This window comes from Psilocybe cubensis, chromosome 1 (genome assembly GCF_017499595.1).
Source record: "Psilocybe cubensis strain MGC-MH-2018 chromosome 1, whole genome shotgun sequence".
Lineage (NCBI taxonomy): Eukaryota > Fungi > Basidiomycota > Agaricomycetes > Agaricales > Agrocybaceae > Psilocybe > Psilocybe cubensis.
Window position 1 is genome coordinate 4,280,177 of NC_062999.1, and position 22,093 is coordinate 4,302,269.

Here is a 22,093-nt window from a genome sequence, read left to right on the forward strand (position 1 = left end):
CACCGACCGTAATCCTGTTGAGGAATTTTGCTTCTCATTGACGTTGCTGTTGTCGTAGTGAGATCAGGCTCCACAAATACGTAAGGCGCGTGAATTGGGATGTCGTAGATGTTGAACAAACGACCCTATATGACACAAATTCGTTGGGCAGCAGTAACAAATAGCAACAATGTATTCCACACACCTCGAGGATAGATATAGTTTTTTTGATCGTATCGATCGTGGTATACGGGCTTGTTTTCGACTCAATACATAATTTGGTCACGACAAGATATGCGGTTAACGTACCTATGCGGGAACGTTTCCTTTATCTGCGAATGCACGCGCTCCGCTAGGGACTGAAGCCCGCTCATTGTAGATGCCTGGCGCATCAAATGGTGTTTGTTAAGATACTCTAGCTTTGCGCTCTCCAGGATAGTGTTTCGGTGGGTAATGGCAGATAGACTGAACTATGAAAGAAAAGCCAGTCAGGGAAATGCTATTAGAGCTGTCTCAGAAAATAACGGTAAATTTTACCTGGTCGATCATTTCGTCGAGGGTCATGATTTTAGTACTGTCTGGTTGCTGAGATGTACCCTCCTGAGACGATACAGAGTGATCAACGCCCCAACCTGAAAGGACTGCCCAATTAAGGACAGCATTGGGCTCCCATCCGCGTTTCTGAAAGGTAATTCGATCAAACGGTGAAATCAAGGAGCAAACCTGTGAAAAATAACTGACAATGAAATCGTCCACTCTCACATCTCCGTGACGTTTCGACATTTTCGAGCCATCTGGATTGAGAAGGATGGGCATATGAGCAAAGGCTGGAGTTGGGAGCTTGAGAGAGGCGTAGATATCGAGGTGAAGTGGAAGGGAAGGAAGCCATTCCTACAAATTAAAACTTCCTTGATGAGTCCCCGTAAAGGGGAATTGTTAAATCTTAAAACACACCTCGCCCCGCAAAACATGAGTAATACCCATTTCATGGTCGTCGACAACTGAGGCCAGGTGATACGTAGGGAATAGATCGGATTTCAGTAGAATGGGGTCAGTCGCCAGAGATGCGTGGGCATCTTTTAACTGGCCAAAGATGAGGTCGGTCCCGGCTGGTCTTGACGGTACAACTGTGTTCTGAGCAGCGAGATATGAGTTATTTAAATGGCATATTCCAATGAGGGGTTGCTCACATTGAATCGCACAGTATGCTTTTCTCCTGCGCGTAATTTCCGGGCCACCTCTTCTTCCGTAAGGTGAAGACATTTCCTGTCGTACGACGCGCTTGAGCCAGATCTTGCCAGCTTCTCTTTCGTCTCCGATAATGAATCAGGAGAGCAAAAACATCGGTATGCATGCCCCGACTATAGAAATGTGTCGGAGAGGGGATTCGCAGATATCAGAATGAACCGTACCTCAATAAGTTTTCCAGCGTATGTTTTGTACAGGTCTAGCCTTTCTGACTATCCGTAGTAAGTCATAATGATTGAGATGGGGCGTTTCTGATAAACCTACCTGATAATAAGGACCATGTGGACCAGGTTTACCAGGTCCTGAAACATAATCAGACAACAGAGTTGGATTAGGAGGATATCCGCCATACCGAAGTCGTAATCTAGTCCTGCCCATTCCAATGCTTTCCTTATGCCCTCGACAGAACCCGGAACATGTCTTGTCTGAGCACGTATTCAGTCTATCAGAACTCGCTGATGAAGTCTGTAGCGTACCAAGTCAGTGTCCTCTATCCGCAATATCCATTTCCCCGCGTGTTTCCGCGCGTATAAATGGTTGTACAAAGCCATTCTCAACCCTCCGAGATGGAGAGGCCCTGTCGGGGATGGGGCAAATCGTAATAATACCATGGAATCGAGTGCGCTTGCTAGCACAGGTAGGTGATATCCTGTCCCTTTATTAGTAGATTATATTTGTGTTCTTTCTGATCGTTCTCCAAATTAGCGCGTACCGTCAAGGATATAGTCAGGAAGAGTTGCTGAACCGACGTTTTAAATTTCCAGCACAACCAGGGCAGTATGACTAGGCGTCGTTATAGAAAGAAATTATGGCGCATCCAGACCTGTTAGAACTTGTCGGCGCGTATCAAAGGTAAACCCACGACCAGGGCTCGACCAAGCTCAATGACGATCTATTTCTCACGGTCGACCGCCGCTCACATCTTCATTCAAGAAGTGCATTCACAACTCTACGCTCACTGGCTCTCTGCGATCACTGTACGTTCCGCGGTGCCTAATAATTACTCGACTACTGGGTTTAACTGCCGCGGTTCTTCCTTAGGGTCTATATATCTTCTCAATTACTTTTTCCCTGCCACAGCTTCTCAAAAGTTATTACCGGCGCGGCGTACTTGGGTCGGTGAGTAGAACACGTTCGTTCATGCGCTAGGGTTGAATTATAAAACTGTCTCAGGAACTCACGAGGTCAGATACCCTGTACCCTGCCGACTGAATAAGCGCTCTATTCCTTCGATGAGCCGCTGGGCAATAAAGCATTCCAAAATAAACGTGGACAGTGCATGTAAAGTGATTATCATGACATCTGTCATTGCATTTGAACTGGTGATTCTCCGGATCTGTGCTGCGTAAAACATAAGCAAAACATGCGGCAGAATACATCGACATTTATAACGACACTGGAGTGAGACTGGATTGTCCACCGTTTTATAGGAATGGCTGATAAGACAGTTGTAAGTATTTGAGCATATGCGCATACTTGCAGATTTTCACGATGTTTGTGTAAAGGATATCACAGCTCTTTCATCTTTCAAGTCCGAAGAGGAACCGATGTTGACCACGGGAATATCTACCCCTGGCTGCACCTGGATCTTCACATACGAAGTGGAGAAGGAGCAACTTTCAGTCCAATGGGAGAGGAAATCCGCTCAGCAAAGGAACGTAACCCAGTCTTCTAAGGCTACCGTCCAAGTCTTTCTAAGCAGCGGCCAAACTCACTTTGCCTCATCGTCTCCATACATCGAATATACGGCCTACTTTTTAAATCGAACCGGAGCAGACGTTTTCAAATTCCCTAAACCAAGGCGGCTTCGGGGCCGCTGGATTTTCTTCAAGGTTTCTGGGCCTCCTTCGATACTCGGTGTGCGTACGTTTCTACATTTCCAAAATTTTGATATGCTAACCATTGCCTTGGATTCGGCAGATCGAACCATCAGAGCATCTCAATGAGATCGATGAAGCTATCAAAGAGATGGATGCCTTGCGCATTCTCATAAAGAAAGCAACCGACGACCATGTTGCAGAAGTCGCTCGTCTCAACAGTTCTTTGTCTCAGGCCCACGATTCGGTCAAAGGCCAGGAGAAAGTAAACGCACGACTTCTCAAAGAGATAGAGCAGCTGCAGAAGGACCTCGACACTGTAGATGAAGAGTATGATACTCTGCAAGACAAGTTCCGGACTGTCGAGGCGTCTAACAAGAATCTGGAGACGGAGAAGACCGGTTTGGAGCAACAGGTCGACAACATCACTGCGATCAAGCAGCAGCTTGACTTGGACAACACCACATTGCAGGACAGGGTCAAACTTCTCGAAGGCACTGTTGCCGATTTACAGAAACGCGACGAGAACGATAAACGCGAAATTGCCACTCTGAAAGGATCTATCACCAGTCTCGAGACCAATGTACAGAATCTCGAAACTACCAAGAAGACTCTCGACAAAAAGCTCGCTGCTGCACAAAGACGCAGCGACAGTCTCCAGGCAGATGTCAGCAGCCTTACAGAGCTCAAAGAGTCCTTCGAAAATAAAATTTCCGCTCTTACACAAACCAACATCGAGCTCTCAGCTTCCAACATGCTTCTGACTCAGAAGAACGCCGAACTCATAGAACAGGTCGATAAACTCGAAGCTGATCGATCTTCTCTCGTCAAAGAAGCCAGAGACGCCAAGGTCAACGCAGAGAACGCGCAGAGACAACTTCAGAAGGCCAACATGGATGTTGAAACCACTAAATCCAAGTTGGAAGCGGAGATACAACAGGCGTCTGACCTCCAATCGAAGTATACGACGACGACCCTTAAAATCGAACATCTGGAGAATGATCTTGCAATCATGACCGAGAAACAACGAGACAGCGACGATTGGCGTTCTTCTGCTTGTCAGACCATTGAACAGTTACAGAAGGAGCTACAAGAGGCAGGCGAGAGGGAACTTAACTACGATCCAAACCGCTTGTACAAGCAACTTGACGAAGAGAAGAAGGGTCGTGCTGCCGATATTGAAAGCCTTAGTGCCGCCCTCGAGGAGCAAAAGGAACTCAGCGAACAGAAGACATTGCGAATCAGCGATCTTGAATCCGAAGCTGCCGCTCGACTCGCGGACATACGGGGCCTGGAAAAGCAAATCGGTGAACATCTTGCCAAAATAGCCACTATGGAAGCCAAAATTTGTCAACAGGCGAACGACCTCGATGAATTCCGAAGGCAATTAGCTGAAGACCGAGCTGCCAATAACAAGCTTCAAGCGGAATTGAACGACAAGATATCCCAGATTACGGTCCTAGAAAACCAGCAACAGCATGATGCCTGGGTGCTTCAGGGCGTCAGAAACGATTTGGCCACCGCCCAAGGCAACTTACAATCCCAACAGAGGATCTCTCAGAACCTTCAGTGTAGCCTTTACTCCGAGCAAAATACGAGTTCATCACTCCGCGGCGAAGCTGCGCGTTTGCAAACGGACTACAACTCCCTGTATGCCAACTACACCTCCATGCAGAAAAACTTCAAACGGCTCTCCAAAGAATACGATGGACTTAGCGAACGCGCATCACACGAGGATTGCGTGCAGGGAGATGATGTCTTGAGTCTTGTCAGGCATAACAATCACAAGCTGGAAGTACTTCGTTGGCAATATAAAAAGGTATTTTCAGAGGGGAGACACATGTACGCTCGGATGCGCGACGGATCGCGTAGTCGTCCAGGATCGGTCACATCGACCAAGACTTATTAAATCAGGTTGGCTCAATGTTCTTTCGATGTAAATGTAGAGATCAATATAACGCATTGATTTGTTCAATGGGTAAAGTCCTTAGTGAGGTTTGGGCGAGATATGGGAAGTATATCGGAGTTCCTCCAATAAATTCAGTTGATTTTTCATTTGAACCATCCAAAATCATGGTTGATCCCTCCTATGATGCCTCCGTACTCAGGGCATCGAGTGTGCTCCATAACCCCCTCGAATTGGTGATAAAAAGCTACAATATCGTGCCATCCGAAATAAATACCGATAGGCAAAACCTTGCGCCAGGCTGCAAAAATGGGATTCTGTCCCGGTACGTATAATTAACTTTTAAAGAATCCATTCGAGCTACCACCAGTGCCATAATCCTTGAGATGATAAAGCAACACCCTGCCACGCGTATTTCCAATTGCTACGTATTCGCTACGTGCCGAGAAATCGACCGCCGTAACATGCCCAAGTGGCGTGCTTGACGTTGGCCAGTTGCTGAAGGCGGTCAACGAGGGCATATGGACCTAGAAGAAGAAGGGAGAAACACACAGCCAGTTAGTCAAACCATGAAGTAAAAATGGAAAGATATTGTATGATGAAAAGGATCGAAAGAAATGAAAATGAAACTTACGAGGCGCATAGAATCTTTTTTATCTTTGCTGGCCATGGCGAGAATCTGCGCATCGTGGTTGAACTTCAACGTCGAGATGGGTGTGGTTAAATGCCCCAGAGCTTTGACCAGTTTGGGTTTTTCAGATCCAGATGAGAAAGTTCCGTCTCCAGGGACAGAGAACGAGTCCGAGCCGTATACGTTGACGAAACCGCTGCTAGAACTGGAGAGATATGTAAACATTGGCTTTTTTTTTGTAAAAAAAAGCAATTTACCCAATGGCCATTGATCCATTTGATCCACCACCCACAGTAAACACTCTACCAGCACCTCTGTAGCCGCCCTCATCCTTCCACCGCTTCACACATCTCCTCTGGGCAACGTCCCAAATATACACCTCCGCCTCCCCGGTCAACACCGCAAGATGCTTTTCGTCATTCGCAGAAGCGTGTGAACCACCCCCCAACACATTTTCCCCGCTACTGCTCGAAGGAACCCACCAAAGGCCCTGTACGCCTCCTCCGCCACCTCCACCACTCGAAGAGCACTTGAGAGAAGCAACGACCTGCCCTGCACCGCTCTTCCAGTCCACGATGTGTACGTTCCCACCACGACCAGCAACGGCAAGCATTGATCCCGTTGCGGGAGAGAATGCAGAATGAAGCACTGTTTCTGTGTTTCCGCCCCCGCCCTTTCCACCCGAACCTGTTGTGCTATCTCCACCTCGCCGTCTGCGCTTCGCATTCCCGCCGGTGTAATTAGATGAGGTCAGTATGGAAGAATCCTCAAACCCAGTCCCCCACAGTCCGCGTCTGTGAAGCGTGCTTGTTCCTTGTTGAAGGTCGTAGGTATAAAAGAATGGTCGAGGTCCGGAAATGAGCATGCTATTGCCCTGTGGGTGGAAAAGGACACTCGTGTTGGAGATTAGGGGAAGCGATGGTGTGTATATAGTAGTGAGGAGAGGGGACAAATGTCCGTCAATCTGAGAAAGTCATAGTCAGACCCAGGTCTCAAGAGGAGGTCAAAATATCTCTTAGAGATATATTTGCAACTAGAACTCACATTGAACAGTCTGATTCGCCGATCTGCTGTAGCCACACAAAGAACGGGGACTGCAGGTTTAGGATGGAAAGCTAACATTCTGACTTCTCCGCTACCAGATCCCTGAACAGAGTGATTCGCGTCCCGGACCCGCTCGATTGCCAATATTCCCTGCGGCAAAACGACTGGTGCAGTGCCTTTCTTCTTTTTTTCAGCAAGAATACCCGTCGTCGAAGAAAGTAGGTCTTTAACACCAGGACCTTCTTGCTCTAGGCCTCCTTCCTCATCGTCGCTGTCTCTGGCCTTCTTTCCCCGTGCCTTGCGTGCCCATGCCGGTTCTGGGTTGATGCGCTCGAATTGAGAACGCAAGCGGGTTTCGTACTCCCGGCTTGTAATTTCGTCCTCGTCGACTGCTTGCCTGAGTTTCCGCAGGCGTGTCGGGCCAGATAAAAGAGACACCCTTGCGCGTGAATCAATATCAGCGGTATCAATCCAAGCTGGCGGTTTTGATTTTGAAGATGTCAGAGATTTTGGGAGCGCTTTTCTGCTCGAAGTAGATGAGGAGGATTCAAAGTCGCTTCCGGGCTCTGATTCAGATGTTTCTGAATCCGAATGACTTGTAGAATATTTTGGTACATCAGATTGGATATTGGGCATGTTATCATCCACGAAAAATAACTATATAACAAGAAACGCAGTAAGTATACGGCCCTAAACACGGAGAAGGCGAAATGAACACACGTCCTGATCCAATAGATGTTGCATGCCTCTACCACCAGCCTCCTCCTCTGCATCATCTAGATCCTCTTCCTCGTCATCAGTTGTAGCTGGCATCTTTTCTTTGCCCTTCCCCTTGGGCACAAACTTCACACCGAACAGCATACTCTCAAGTCGTCTTTCTTCATCGTCTTTGCTCTCTTCATCAAGCAAAAGTTCCAACCTTGCTGCCTTGTTCGATACAGGTTCATGATGGTTGTTCTGAGCGGTTTTCTGTCTCTTGCGCGCGTGTTTCGCCATCGTTTTGTGCGGATATTATGGTGAAGTCCCAAATTGCCCGGCCTCGACAAAAAAATCTGGATAACTCACGTGATATGCCCATTTGGACGCGCTAAGTCTTTCAGTCGGAGATTGAATGCATCTTGTCCTCGACGCCCACCTCACTGGAACTTGCGTGAATAAGTATCGCACAGCGCCCTTTAAATCGGTCATACGTATCGAATAGAAGAATAAGAACGGTAGAGACTGATGTTGGAAACCGGTCACTGCCTTCAAATCCATATGTAGTCCCGTTTAATTGTGAAGCTCCTATGACTGTTCTACTATTCTACTTGAGGCGCCTTGAAAGAGCCTTTCAGATGCCGATTCTCTTTTAAAATTCTAGTGCTATATTTTTCTTCATCACGCGCACTCATCTTGGACGGCTGATATCTACAACAACGCTGGGCCTTTGGTTCACCTCACTGCCGACATGCACTTTGCCGTTGTAATTACTATCGCTATTTTAGGATCCTCAACCAATTGTGCTCTGACTGTCCGTAATCTATGATGTCGGGACTCGGAATTTTGTCTACCGTTTACTCGGTCCTAAACATGTATCGTTGTCTTACTCTACATTCCTGTGCTATAGTTGTTTACTGGTCAGCCATCGCATGCATGAAAATCAGATCACTTTTCAGATGTTTCTCTACCTGTAAAACGTAGAAGCGATCCTCGGACTTGCGTCTGTTTGAAGATATACGCGAATGCAGTCATACCGGAGTCCGCTCACACAAAGGCCTGGTCAAAGATGCAGGTGAATCAGCTTCGTTTTGTCTTGGAGTGCCTAGTGCTCTACAGGTTCCCTTTTGCACCACGGTGAGTGCTCGACGTCTTTTTACTTCGTATAAGATCGTCCAATCATTTTACAGGACGTACCGGCTATGTATATATCGTCTCCGCATCTCCCTTGTCAAGCTCCCCCTGGAAAGCTGATGTACATACACAAGCTCTGTAGACTTTTCAATGCACTCCAATGCGCTTCTTCTCTTACCCCATAACAACCGCAGTCTGTTTGTACTTGCATATCTCAATACGTCCAGACATCCTTTCACTATTTTATTTTTGAGCTTGGCACCTATTCGACCATCTTCAAAGCTCGGCGCCGGATAAACGAAGCTTTTTCTCACTATGTGTGGTGTGTGGAATATTCCCCAAAAGTAGTGTAGTCCCTTGGTTAATTCTATTTACACTTTCACGGCATGTCCATCTAGTGAAATTACTTGCTCTATGTACCGCGTACATCCCAGCAATACGGTAGGCTCCCTCAACTAATCCTATGGTGTCGATTTTTACCCAAATGGACGTACACGATGTCGCATGTGCACGTCGCGAAGTCCATTCGCTGCACTCTTAGTTCTATCTATAATATATTAATTTTATAGCAGTCGTTATGGAACGAGCATGCATGCCAATGCTAAGGCGCAAGTCCCATTCATTTTTCTGGAAATGCACTGGTGCGTAAATGTACATGTATATCCCCCGCACAAGACCCGTCCGTTCTAGCGGAGATGGAGAGGGCTTTTCAATGCAACACCGAGGTGGAGTCTTTGTCTCTACCGAATTTACTACAAACATACCTAAACGCTTCATTACTCCCCATCGAACGCACTGATCGAATCCATAATAAACCCCCCACAAATCAATCCAAACCGCTAATAACTTATGAGTTCTAGAGGGTCGTCTGCCCCTCTGGAGTCAAAGTTTGGCGTTACGAATGTTCGAATGTTCTTGTAGTACGTGGCGTCTGTTAGTAGTAGTACGTATCCACTTGTTACTTTTCACTTCTTTCACTAAACCCTACCGTCACTTTCAGACGTACGTTGTAAATGATCCAAGTATGAGCTAACGAACTGCTCACAACAGCCCCATGCCCCTGCTCCGATTTAAATTTATTTAAATTTAAAACGGCGTCAATATGGATCTATCACGGTAATACGAAGGAGGAACGCTCCTGATGATTTCCCTTCCAACTGTATACATACATATAGTAGGTGTAATGGAAACGCTCCCTCCATAGGCGCAGAGTAACTTAGTAAGGTCAAGCCTGAGTTGACATGGGAGAGAGACCAGCTGCTTCGTTCGTGGGACCCTGCCCTCGCAACACCGCACCGGCGTAATTCACCCACTGACGTTTGCTTCAGGCGGCCGTCCGGAGCACATTCTCGGCGAACGGTTCAAAGGAGCAGAGCGATAAGCAGATGCGCGGCTTTGACTGCCCCAATGCTCATGCCAGTGGTAACTAATCCCCGACGATTCTCAACAGATTAAGAGCGCCTCCGTGGAACTTGTAACCTTTCGGATCGCCCACCATTGATATCGCATGCAATGATAACTGAAAAATGATAAATGTGTTGGTGGCTGGAATGATGCTGAATGAATGAAACGACATCTAGCGATATATCGAAGAACGGGTATCCCTATCGTCATGAATAAATGGATGTCGACGTCGATGTCCCAGGACTGGCTTCTGAGTATATTGGCAATGCACGAGGTATAGTAGCTTCATTGCAAGCCGCACATAATAACGTCAGGGAACATGGGAACCCCTACTTCTGGAGCAACTGGATCCATCCATCTCCTTCCACCGACATTCCACGCACACACGCGCACACATAATCATAATCATATTGATCAAGTTCGCCCACGCATGACGCCAAACTTTATCACAGGGAGATCAGAATAGCACAGACGCGATGGAAGTGGCAGCAAAAACAGATGTGGACACCCAAGGTGTACCCTGCGCCTGTAGTAGCCTCGTGCACCTGAGCATCCGTGGATTAGTAGACATACATTCGGGTTACCTTGTGCGACTCCGATGCCATGCGGGACCCCGGAGTGGAACTGGCACGGCAGCTGCCAGAGAGTTCGCCCTTTCGATGATCATAGCTTGTGAGGTTAAAGGAAGCTTCCCTTTCATCAAAATGACCTTTCTTTAAAATTATTGTCAACGGTCGCAGATAAGTTCCAATGTCGGCGGTTTCCTTGAGGATCTTTCTGATACCGCGCTGGGGGAAGCGTTCGTGCTTCATCAACCCATGGACCCGGCAAAAGACGTCTTCCATGACATTGGAAGAGACAAATATACAAGCGTATCATTGACAATGACTGGTCGAACTTTCAGGGCCGCCGCCCATTACCGCTGGCAAAACCGATTCATAGCCTGGGTGGGTTTAGCTTTGTAGCGAAATGGTCGACCCTCGATCCTAGGAGCGGTTACGTTCGAACCTAACTCGTCTGTTTTAGAGCTTATCCATGTTGTGAATCCAACTCCAGTGAATGACACGCCCGGAAGGCTCGGAAAGGTCAGGGGGAGATATTACACATCCTTGCTTCACGCCAGCATCGCACCCCGTTTTGAACGCGAAATTCGAAGGCATCGCTCCCTCTGTATTTGGGTCCGATTTGTAGGGAACTTGGTAAGTCAAGAACGCCGAACAACAGTCTGTCTACTCGCAGCCTGACTCGATGAAGTTCTGAGATGTGATGCGTAGCTTAGGAGGCCATAACGCTGGTTGACTCGCGGTTCCGTGTACGATCCAGATGACGGAACGTAGAGAAGGCGAAAAAAACATATGTCTCCGGCATGCAACGATTGCCGGCATATTATGGAGTTTGTCTCTATTGTACAGCACCCTTGCTAGTCTCGTTTGGTCTGTTCTGTCTCTCTGGCGCCACGCTATTTTAAAGTACACATGCCATGCCAGATCTGCCACCATCCCATTTAAAATCTAAGAGCTCTAATTGCCTTCACGTACAAGGACTAATTCGGTATTGATGGGATGGCCAAGATTGAAAATCGTGTCAATCTCAGCAAGAAGGTCGGTTGGGATGTGCCATGCTTTCTTTTTGCGGGTTTGTCAATTGTCTCTCTTGTGGGGATTAATCTCGTACTCAAATCTCCGTGGCCCTTGGTGGCGGTGTTTCTCCTTGAGAAGTTTCGCACTCAGGAACGTTGAACGGTCGACTCCTAACTTGAACCATCGACGTGACACTCACCAGTCCCATCGCCTCGTCTTCCAGGTTCCTCTTGCCATAATGTCGCCTTCACCCCAATTGTCATAGCTTCTCAGACTCTGGATTGCCATCTTGGAGTGCTATTTGCAAACCGTGAACTAATGCTATGTATACGTACGCGGAAACTATGTGCTGGAGGATCAGCGTCCATCGAAGGCTGTTGTCTGCCTGCTCTGGGCATTGCTGAGTCTGTCGAGGCGACATGCTTCTTACCTACCTACGTGGCCTGAAAGCGTCGACAAGGAGCAATGCGGACTGACACATCCCAACGCTAATGTTGCTGCGAACCCGCCTTTGCAACGTCTGCTGCCGGGGCGATACCTTGTCGGAAGGAACTCGAGTTCCAAAGGCAGAAGGCAAACTCGGGTTTCCGTTTCTTTATGGAGGATCAAAGTCTCAAGACCTGACGTCGAGTTTTATCATGAAAGGGTGTACGTATTGAAAGGGAAGGGGTTCTCCAATGCTCTGATACTTCTGGCACTCGAAGTATCCACATCGACGTGAACTTGCTGCTTCAGAGCATCCGGCTTCCACTATCATTGTTGTTAATGAGAACTATCGCCGCGCTTACCTGCCTCCTTTCGATCTAAATCCTCCGTCGTCTCCTTTGAAGCTTTATTTGTCGGATTTGGCGCCATCAGCTGCCACCGAAATTTTATCGTGATTCCTGGTGAGCGGACCCAAAGCCGCAAATGACATTGGGGACTGAGCCCCAAATGGCCGACATTTCTTTTTCGGTCTTGGTGGTAGGGGACTTGAAATTGAATGTCGTAAGGCCGACTCTAAAATATCTTCCAGAGTGGTAGAGACCCAAAAAGTATTCAGGGGGGTGACATGCTCCGGTAAGCAATTGCCACAATGCCTATTTCATCTTTCACTCAAGTCTCGCTCTCGCTATCAAGTCCTTGGATCAAACAAGCCCTGATGGGGCCAAATATGGATAACATGAGAAATCGAGGAGGATAACTCAAATCGTCCTCGATGGAACGGCAAGCCGTCAAATGTATCAACGTGTGCCGTAAGTATGGCATCTGCATCTTTGTTAGATTGAATGATACTAACCTAGTTATCTGCCAGATGGCGGCGACAGTAAGCCTGTATATTATCTATTATTTCTTACGAACCCCCCTGTTATGTGGTCTTCTTTTTCCTTCCCTGAAATAGCATACCAGTGGGAAGGGGGACTAACGTCGACTGCTCGACCTTTGACTCGACTGGTTCGGTTCGGTTCTACACTTCACACTTCCCGAAGCCAACTAACAATTATTCGCACATCCGGCCATGTCAGTACCACTCCCCGGCCCTCCCTCTCAAATAAATTTTTCACCTATTTCAGGGCTGGTGGGATGACTTGGGTCGGTCAAGACGTCGATGAATGCAGTAATGGGTGTCCAACCATAGGCGTACGTATTAAGCAAGGTTTTCCCCAATCGGCATGTTAGTCTATTACTTGTAATGACATTTCTTCCTTTCCCTTGTAACCACACCAGTTGGGGCATGCGAGCTTGACCCCTTCTGCGTCGTGCGATCCTCTTTCTCCGCCCTTCTCCCTGTTCGCATAATGTCCAAATACGACAGTTTTAGCTTGGGGCTCCTTCTATACATCTTTTCAATACTCGCCGTGGTACTTCCGCGCTCCACTCGATTCAACATTCTCAATTGAGCAATGATTGAAAACCGTTTTGACTGACTGAGGAATAGCTTACTCGCAAATGCACCACTTTCTTATTGCTTTGAAGTTTGTTTTCCCTGAGTGATTCCCTTTGAGCCTCGCGAGAGATTAGTACTCATCACATCCAGGGTCGAAAGGCGGGTGTTGACACCTCACGAGTTCGACTGGTTTTGCAGATCCATCCCCCGGAACGCTCACCTTATCATTTCGCATTTCGTAACAGTCGGAAAGCACCCCGCCACGCAAATATGGCTCGCATATGTAGCTATAACACTAGTCGTACGTTCGTTCTAGATAGAAGATCACGTACGTTTCGGCGAGACCACACATGACTCGGGAAAGCTGGTAGCTTCGTGGTTTTTTGTCGTCTGATGTCGAAACACAATTTTACAGAAGTTAGTTAGTCTGTAATAGCAAAACGGCCGTTGTACGCCCTCCACTGGATTGGACCTGGTCGATCATCAAATTTTTGCTCTACGTAGCCAAACGAGATATATAGATTGACTGCGCAGAAGCTCGAACGATGGGACTTGTAGTTACATAAATGGAAATACAGGGCTCCTACCCGGAAGCAAAAAAAAAATAAGTCATCTTGCGGTCGGCGTTCGGAAGAATATCTCAGGTTCGACGGTAAGTCAGGAATGACATGTATTTGATCAAAAAAAAAACATATGTGCAGCTTGTGAAAATTCAAAAGTAAGTTCGAGCGGGAAATTTGGTGTGTTGAGAACGTCAATGTTGCTGATGTGAGTTTGATACGTTCTGTGTCAGAGAGCAAACGGTGTTTCTGCATCACTACATAACAGTTCAATTTACTTGTCATCTCGTATATTTGATCGTGCAAACACTTTGACTTAGACCTGAGGCTAGCTTATAATTATGTACCAATAAGTGCAACGTGGCAAGTCAACGGGACTGAGGTTCAACCGCCAGGAAGTCCCTTTAGTTTGTTTTGAAACATATACACCCACGAATGATTAAAACGGCCTATTTGTCCCTTATTCTGAATCTTCTTCCCTTTGATGTCTTTGAACAATCATCCGACTATCTTGATTCTTGATTCTCTTAATTTCTGACAAACCCATAAATGGCCTGGATTTGGCATGATCTAGTAGTAGTCTCAATTTCAAAGCAGGAAGGGTAGCTTTCAATGCCATCATTTTGAGATTATCCTGCTACAGAGCTCGTAAGGCCTTCTTGAGAACTCGTTAAACTTCTGGATCCCAAGTAGACCCGCGTTTATGATGTTATACAATTGTGGTAGTAATGTTCGCAGCGGAGTATATGAATAGAAGGACCCTCAAACCGTTTTGGATCCACCGATGACTTTTTTGGCGATGCCAGCTTAGCACGGCGGCCGTCTCAGGGTGTATATTGTATGTACAATCTAAAGGCGTTAAAAGATGTAACAACATAAACACAATATAATGGTCCGAGCCTGTAGACGTGGTGTAAAGTTCATCGCCCTGGATGATTCTTGAATTAATCATCATCATTTGCACGGATCTTCAAAGTGTGTGCTTGAGAGACTTAGATGCGAACGCCTTTCTCGACTTTGACAGAACATTATACCGAAGTGAGTCTTACATACGCTTGTAACTGTAAGTAATCGTCCTTGAGACTCGGCCCCAGCGGCGTCTGGGACATATACATGTATTAATATATTATTGTATGAAATCAAAGACGGCCGGACGAGCGGTAGACCGAATATATTACCGCATAAAGGAATGTTCTTCGAATAGACACATGGGGATTTTGTACATGTGAGTGGCATTCACGTAGAGGCTTAAAAATAAATCTACACAGATATGAATGCATTGTAACCAAAGCGAAATTTCACAATGTGCGGCTTTTTATAGGACACACATATATATAAATATAGATTGATCTTCACTGTTTGGGAGTGGGAAGCAGTGCAAGGTACTCTTAAGTTTTACTGTAAATTTTGTTCGGGATCAAAACGTGATAAACGCCATTGATACCAAGGCCTTTGTGCGATCCTGATCCCTTTGAGCAACTTTGAACAGCGATGATATACAGAAAGGAAGAAAAGTGGTGCGACTCGGAAGCATGCGGCGCTCGCTGTCACTTTGCAATTCAATTCATCGTAAACGCACGATATTCTATGCTAAGCTCATATCTGTACAGAGCTTCGGCGTCTCCACTGATTTAAAGTGTGGATACACAGTAAGATCGGCAGGGCGCATAATCCTTTCAAGGGCAAAATGATAGGCAGATACAAAGCTCTGATCATGTTTACTCCTCATTCTCTGTCAGCCGGCGGAACTTGTTTCTTTTGAGAAGGACCCGTTCACTTGCCAGAACTGTCCATGAGGGAAATTCGGATGACGAGAAGATCACGAATAACCAACAAACAAAAAAATTCCATTCAACAGCGCATCGCGCTAAGTGCTAATCGGCGCTTACCGTCTCGCATTTGTCATCGCACACTCGGTCCGACTTTGGACCAAAGCCGCCAAGTAAGGTTATCCATTACATAACCGTAACCCTAGACTTAGCATCACCCTCCAGATAAGTTAGCAAACCTGACAAAGCCTTGATGTGACGCATTCAAGTAAACTAGTGTTACAGTCACATTGTAATCAACCGGACCACTCCGCAACCAGTTCATTTTGGCTGCTACCACGAAACAACTTCCGAAAGGCGTTCTGGATGTTGCAAAGACACCAAAAGCCGGACCCACCGCCCAGCTAAAACCGTCTTTGCTTTGTCTTGTCATGATCCAGAGGATCCCATCGGACTGGGATATGTCACATTTGGTTAGAGATCGCGGTGCACTTTTCAAATATATCGACCGCAAGCATAGCACCACGACGTCACCACCACCGAGTCTCTATGACTATCCACGCGCAGTATTGTCTACGAGCCTTGTGCGGCCTTTTGTTCAGATCGCTGCGCATTCGTCGAGCTTGGCTGAACTGGATGTTTAACTATGACAGCATGCATGTCTCAAGGAGGAGTTTCTTCATTGACATGGGTCTGAATTCGTTGAACCCGCTAAACTGAGACGCTGTGGCTGAATGTCCTGCTCGTGCTGTGGAAGGTTTTTCTGCTATCATTTCGGTCTCCTGCTTTCTGGGTCCGCCACGTCTCTTTCTGGGGTTATGATCAATGTCATCTAGTAATCTTTTTTGCGGCGAGTCAGCGGCTGTCTTGGACTGGAATGCTCGCAATTGATTTTAACTGAAAGCACATACGGGAGTTGTTTGAAACTTAGACTTCGACCTTTCGCATTGACGCCACCTTGACGAACAGTGATGCTTTCGCAAGGTTCCGAAATTCCGACTACGAGTTCAAAACTCGAAGCACCTATTCCCCCATGCACAAATGCATAAACCTTTTCGCTTCCACATATGGTTGTGTCTATCTTGTGTTCACCAATGGGAGATATCTCAAAGCTGGCCATGAATTCCGAAAGAAAGGGCACCAATTGATTCGAGAGCAGTGCAAGTTATTTACCATGCGCATCGTCTGGGCTGCTCGCTCTTCATCATTTCTGCAGCAGTCTCCGTGGCAATTTATGGGTTTAAGTTAACTCGAATGGTGCCTTTCACAATGAACAATTAGGCCAGGTCTTTTTAACGATCATTCTATCCGTGTACCTTACTCGCTTCTTGTTTCTCGAAGGTTCTGTTGATCATGCAGTAAAGTTATCTCCCAAGTATTGTTCTACAACGGCGTTACCTCTTTGTAGTATTTTACGACCCTCATGTCTACATATTGATGATGGCTATCACTCACAAAGACAAACTGAGAATTCACAGAGTAATAAATTTTGAAGTCAAAATGGGGATGTTTGTCTTTCGGTACTTACGGAGTTGATGGATATGTGGAATCTTCTGGACACAGACAGACACTATAATGGCAGGTACTTGCACAAATTTACTTGTGATTCAAAGCGTGATGCGATAACTAAGACAGTCATAGGGCAGCGGTGATATCCAGTTTATCTGATATAGTCCATCAGAACATCTTGGTTCATACGGTTTCCTACTGCGCCGTGCGGTGCGCCTTGGTACGCCTGTGATGAGCGTCGAAATTCAAACCATCATGACACCCACCACTGTTCAATGTTGGTGCAATCTGCATTGCATCAGTATCACAGGTCCATTGAACACCGAGGGTACTCGCTTCAGACAACACTCGCGACGCATCCGTGTTCTGTTCCATGTTGATAATGATATTGATCTGTATTGACCAAATCGCCAACAGCATACGGAGTCACGAAATCTCCGGGAATATTGAGGTCTTGTTGCTTGTTGTTGTTAGTGTTGTCGTTGTCGTTGTCGTTGGTGTTGCCAGATGGGCTACGAAAGACCACTAAACCTCGAATGGACTTTCGATGAGCTGAAATGGACATTAAGCGTTGAACGGTGAAGCGCCACCAACTAACGGTAGCGTGTTGCATTGACATGGCTGCATGTATCATTCGGATTCAAATTTGACCGTGTTGGCGGGCTCCACGGTCATATAGTACGCAATATAATTTCTGCTTTTTTGAATCTTTGACCATTCTTTTAAAGCTGTACGAAAGTCGAAAGTTGAAATCCCTTATCTACGTAGAGTTCAAGACCAGCTCAATGAAGTGAAATCGGACAGTGATATATTTCTACAAACCAAGTCCAGTCTAATAGGGCTACTAAGTACATAAGTATTGCGGAAGTTGATGGAGTTGCACCCATTTTGAATCTCAACGTTTTGAAAGTGCATGGATCCCAAATTCCAATGCACGCGCAGCGTCGGAGGAGTTAGAGTAAAGTCCAAGTAAAGTGCTAACATACAAAGTAGCATATTCAAGAGCGCTCGAGGTCGTCCCCGACACCGAGACCTCCGAATCGAATGGATACAGGGACTCGACACGGGGGACTCATGCAATGTTACCTTCACACTGGCGAATCCCGTTTCACAATTCAAATCTCTTTCATTCCCTCCTTTGACTGGAACACCGCAATATAAAGTTTACTTACTAGCGACTCTAGTATGTAGCCCGTGCCTCCAAGTGTCAAACGATTATAATGTCTGTCTAAGTCTAACGAATAAGTTGAAGCGACGCGACACGACTCGGAACGATTACGATTATCCGAGTTGATACGAATATTTATTGTGTGCATGGATGAACCGAGTGAGGTTGTGAACAAGTACGCAGTACCAGATGCATGGTATTATTTTCTTATTTCAGAAGTATATCCTATGAAAATTGAGCTGTTCTGTAAATAGGCTAATCGTAGTCGTAGGGTGCATTCCCGGCCCACTCAAGTACATACACATACGATATTCTTTGTGAAACGACGAAAACGCTCGAAATTCAGCGACCCTTCAAGCCTCAAGCTTCAAGCTTTAATGTGTGGTTCTAAAAATAGCTGATACCCGATAAATAGCATTTAAGAGTCGCACTTTACTTTACCGTCGGCATACATAAATGTTACAAGCCAGAGGCTATGGCTGTCCGTTTGCACATTTAATACCAATTGTTAAACTTTTTGTCCCATACATAGAAGTCTCAATTCTACATGATTCCATATACATAGTCTGGTGTCCCGGATATAGAGAGGATGGCTTCCAAACATATAAATCCAGTATCCATACATTCATAGGTTGCACCCTCAGATACAACTTTGAGTACCATACATATAGTTTTGGTGCGCACATATACAAATTACAATCCCTTACATAGAGCAAACACTCCCTTTTATACATGTTTTATTCCCTTACTTATATCTGAAGGTTCCCCATATGATTGTTCTTACCTTTCTTCATCCCGAAGATATACAGTCATTTTTCGGCATTCTGTCTATGCCGTGCATGCCTAGACATCGTGAGAATCGGCAAATCTCGGCAAATGTGGACACAAATTACAGTTCATTGCCTGTATGCCTATCGACACACGCTGATTGAACATTAAAAAGATACACATTTATCCAATTAATTAGTAAATATATTCCTGTGCAGGCTGATTACAGAAATAGCTTGTCTTCATAGTTTGAGACGAGTGCCTTGACCACTCCCAGTCGCCGTGCTAAGGCTTTAGGCCTGAAGTTGAGGTTGCAGATAGAAAATTGCATTGGAGTAGTCTATATGCAGTGTTATGTGACTTTAATGTATGAGTTTATGCTCCTGATGAATATTATAATCCTGTAACGACTGTCCTACTTTCTTCACAAGTAGCAATCCACTGCAAGCGGGACAAAAATCGAGTTCCCACGCCTCTACGGCAAGGACGGCACGCGTAATATTCATCTGGACAACTCTATATCTTCGGACAAAAATTAAGGTACATGCAGAGAGGGTCACAGACTATGGTACTAATTTTTTTATGTATGGGTATCATACCCATATCTGTGCAGCTCCCATTCCAATTGAAGGGCATGCAAAAACAATGGCCGGGATAATTTCTTCTATGCTCGGAAATTATCTCTCTATAACCGGGACACCAAGGTATGTAGTTGGGTTCAAGCAAAATTTCGATTTATACGTATGGGGAAAGAAGTTTATAGATTGGTATTAAATGTGCAAACGGACAGCCATAAGAGGCGGGCGGACATGTACACTGGCACCCGGTAGATACATAGTACGTACTTAAGCGTTTACCCACATCACATCGGATTTAACAGTAACTGGGAATAAGACAATCAACGAGCTGTTTTTAAATATACCTAGGTTGATATCAGACTAAGTAAGTATATTTCAGCATTCACATGAGACTGTATTATGTACACTGTGAGTGAGTGAGTAATTTGAATCTCATCGCATCGCTACTGGAAGCGCGAGTGACTGAAGTAACGAAAGGAAGTATACGGTAGAATACATTTGCGAGTGCGAGTAAGAAAAATATAACCTGGTCATGGTCAAGATTTTCACAAAACCCGCATGAATATTTCCTCGGGGGAGGTATGCGCGGACTTTGTTTCTTTGAGGTTTTCGGAGGTGCTGATAGTCGAGATTGGATATATCAATAATCTTAATCAGTGATCACTCGGTCGGAAAATGGACGTGGACGCGGTTTAATTTATATCATCCCATCCCCCGTATACTCTGCTCACCGTGAGTCACGGTGTTGTAATCACCCTCGGTATAAGTCTGATACCACACCAGTGGTCAACCCGCAAAATCATACGCCGAAATATGCTATATAGAAAAGTTAGCGAGAAGGTTTCTCTGAGATATTTGTACATGTACATGTCCTGAGACTGGGCAACAGTAGATCGACCTACTACTACTACACATAATCACACGAATCACGATATATCGCATCTCTTTTAGTTTTACAGCTAAAGCGCTAAATATAAATCCTAACCCCAACTACGTATACGCGTCCGTCGCTTCGTATACACCGCTTTTCACAAGCATATCACAAATGCAAACGCTACATTATAGTACTATAGCTCTTCATGCAGCGTGCAGTGTCCAGTGTCTACTGATGATAAAATCTATTTATAAATGGCATATACTTACGCCCGAATCCCATTCTCAAAGCCGCCGGCACCAGGAGAATTAGGATAATTTGCCACTTGGGTCGGTGCCTTGACTATGACATGACGCCTTGACCTCGAGTTCTCGGGTACGCGTGTGCGGGTGCGGGTGCGCAGGCAGTGGGTTAGGTATTACTATTAGTTATATAAATTCTCTCAGACCGGGTCTCTGTTAAATGTTTAGCTGTGCGATGTAAAATGTGTAAGTGTAGCCGCCGGCTTACGAGTGGGTTTACATGTCCCCGACCTCCGTGGACTTCAGTTGTCAAGACTCAGACCTAAGACTCAGACCCAAGACTCAGACTCAAAACTTAGACTACTCCAAGTCTAAGTGCGATATCAATAAATTATAAAATCAATCTTACATTCCCTCTCCTAGTCCCCTCTCACGAAGTGGATTCAATTTTTTTTTCTTTATATTCAATGAGGAATGTCAAAATGATACATGGGACGTTGGGTGTGTATAAAGGGTATATATGAATATAAGGATAGGATAGGATAGGATGGGTTTGTTTGTAGTTGACGAGCAAGGCAAGATTAGACTAGACTAGATGGCGAAGACAAGAGGAGACAAGCGACTCTGGAGTCTATGCTCCAGAGCTCAGAACTCAGAGTCTGTCTGTATCATGATCACGGTATAGTAGTTAGTAGGCGCATAAACTTGAATATCATCTTGTATAAAGTAAAGTAAAGTAAAGTAAAGTAAAGCAAAAGTAAGACCCTGGATGATACATCAGATCAGCGTGTCAAGTGCTCGTGCGTCAGCATCTGTATCTGCATTGATAGTCAAGGTGTAGCGGTACGTGCGTGCGTGCGTGCGTGCTTGCATAGTGCATAGTGCATAGTAAGCACCCGACTTGGAATCTGCGAGGTTTGATCATACTCAGGCTTTACAAATTACCTAGGTCTTGCAGACGCGTCTTGCAGCCTGATTGTCTTCACGACGTTCACGTCACGTACTAAGACGCGCGGCGCCGCGCTGGTGGGACACGTGTTTCCATTTACCATATCACGGGATTTCATACGAATAGTATAGGGGGCTAGGGGTATTCCGGAAGTTATGGTCAGGCAACGTTGAATGCATTCCGGGGCAGAAGATGTAAGCACGCATCAGGGGAAAGAGCCGTGGTATGCACTGCGGAGCGACGGAGCGGAGCGGTGTGTGATGCGCGTACTTGTCTGCTAAGTTCAGGGTCGGAGGTGCGGTGGACGGTGACTCGTCGGTGAGTCGGGTTGTATAATGTTATTTTATTATATTATAAGCATCATTTGGAT

At 45.9% G+C, this 22,093-nt stretch overlaps 2 protein-coding genes across 2 annotated transcripts; one reads left to right on the top strand and one right to left on the bottom strand.

Moving 5' to 3' along the window:
* Positions 1-2,659: 2,659 nt before the first annotated feature.
* On the top strand, positions 2,660-4,953 carry JR316_0001444 (uncharacterized protein; the record flags this gene model as incomplete). The annotated part of the gene is made up of 3 exons (XM_047887248.1): positions 2,660-2,677; positions 2,733-3,086; positions 3,148-4,953. The coding sequence occupies 3 exons, from the start codon at positions 2,660-2,662 to the stop codon at positions 4,951-4,953; spliced, it is 2,178 nt and encodes a 725-aa protein (XP_047754994.1).
* Positions 4,954-5,285: 332 nt separating this feature from the next.
* JR316_0001445 (putative U3 small nucleolar RNA-associated protein 18) lies at positions 5,286-7,621 on the bottom strand (the record flags this gene model as incomplete). The annotated part of the gene is made up of 5 exons (XM_047887249.1): positions 5,286-5,477; positions 5,585-5,786; positions 5,839-6,545; positions 6,626-7,282; positions 7,346-7,621. The coding sequence occupies 5 exons, from the start codon at positions 7,619-7,621 to the stop codon at positions 5,286-5,288; spliced, it is 2,034 nt and encodes a 677-aa protein (XP_047754995.1).
* Between the last annotated feature and the right edge of the window lie 14,472 nt (positions 7,622-22,093).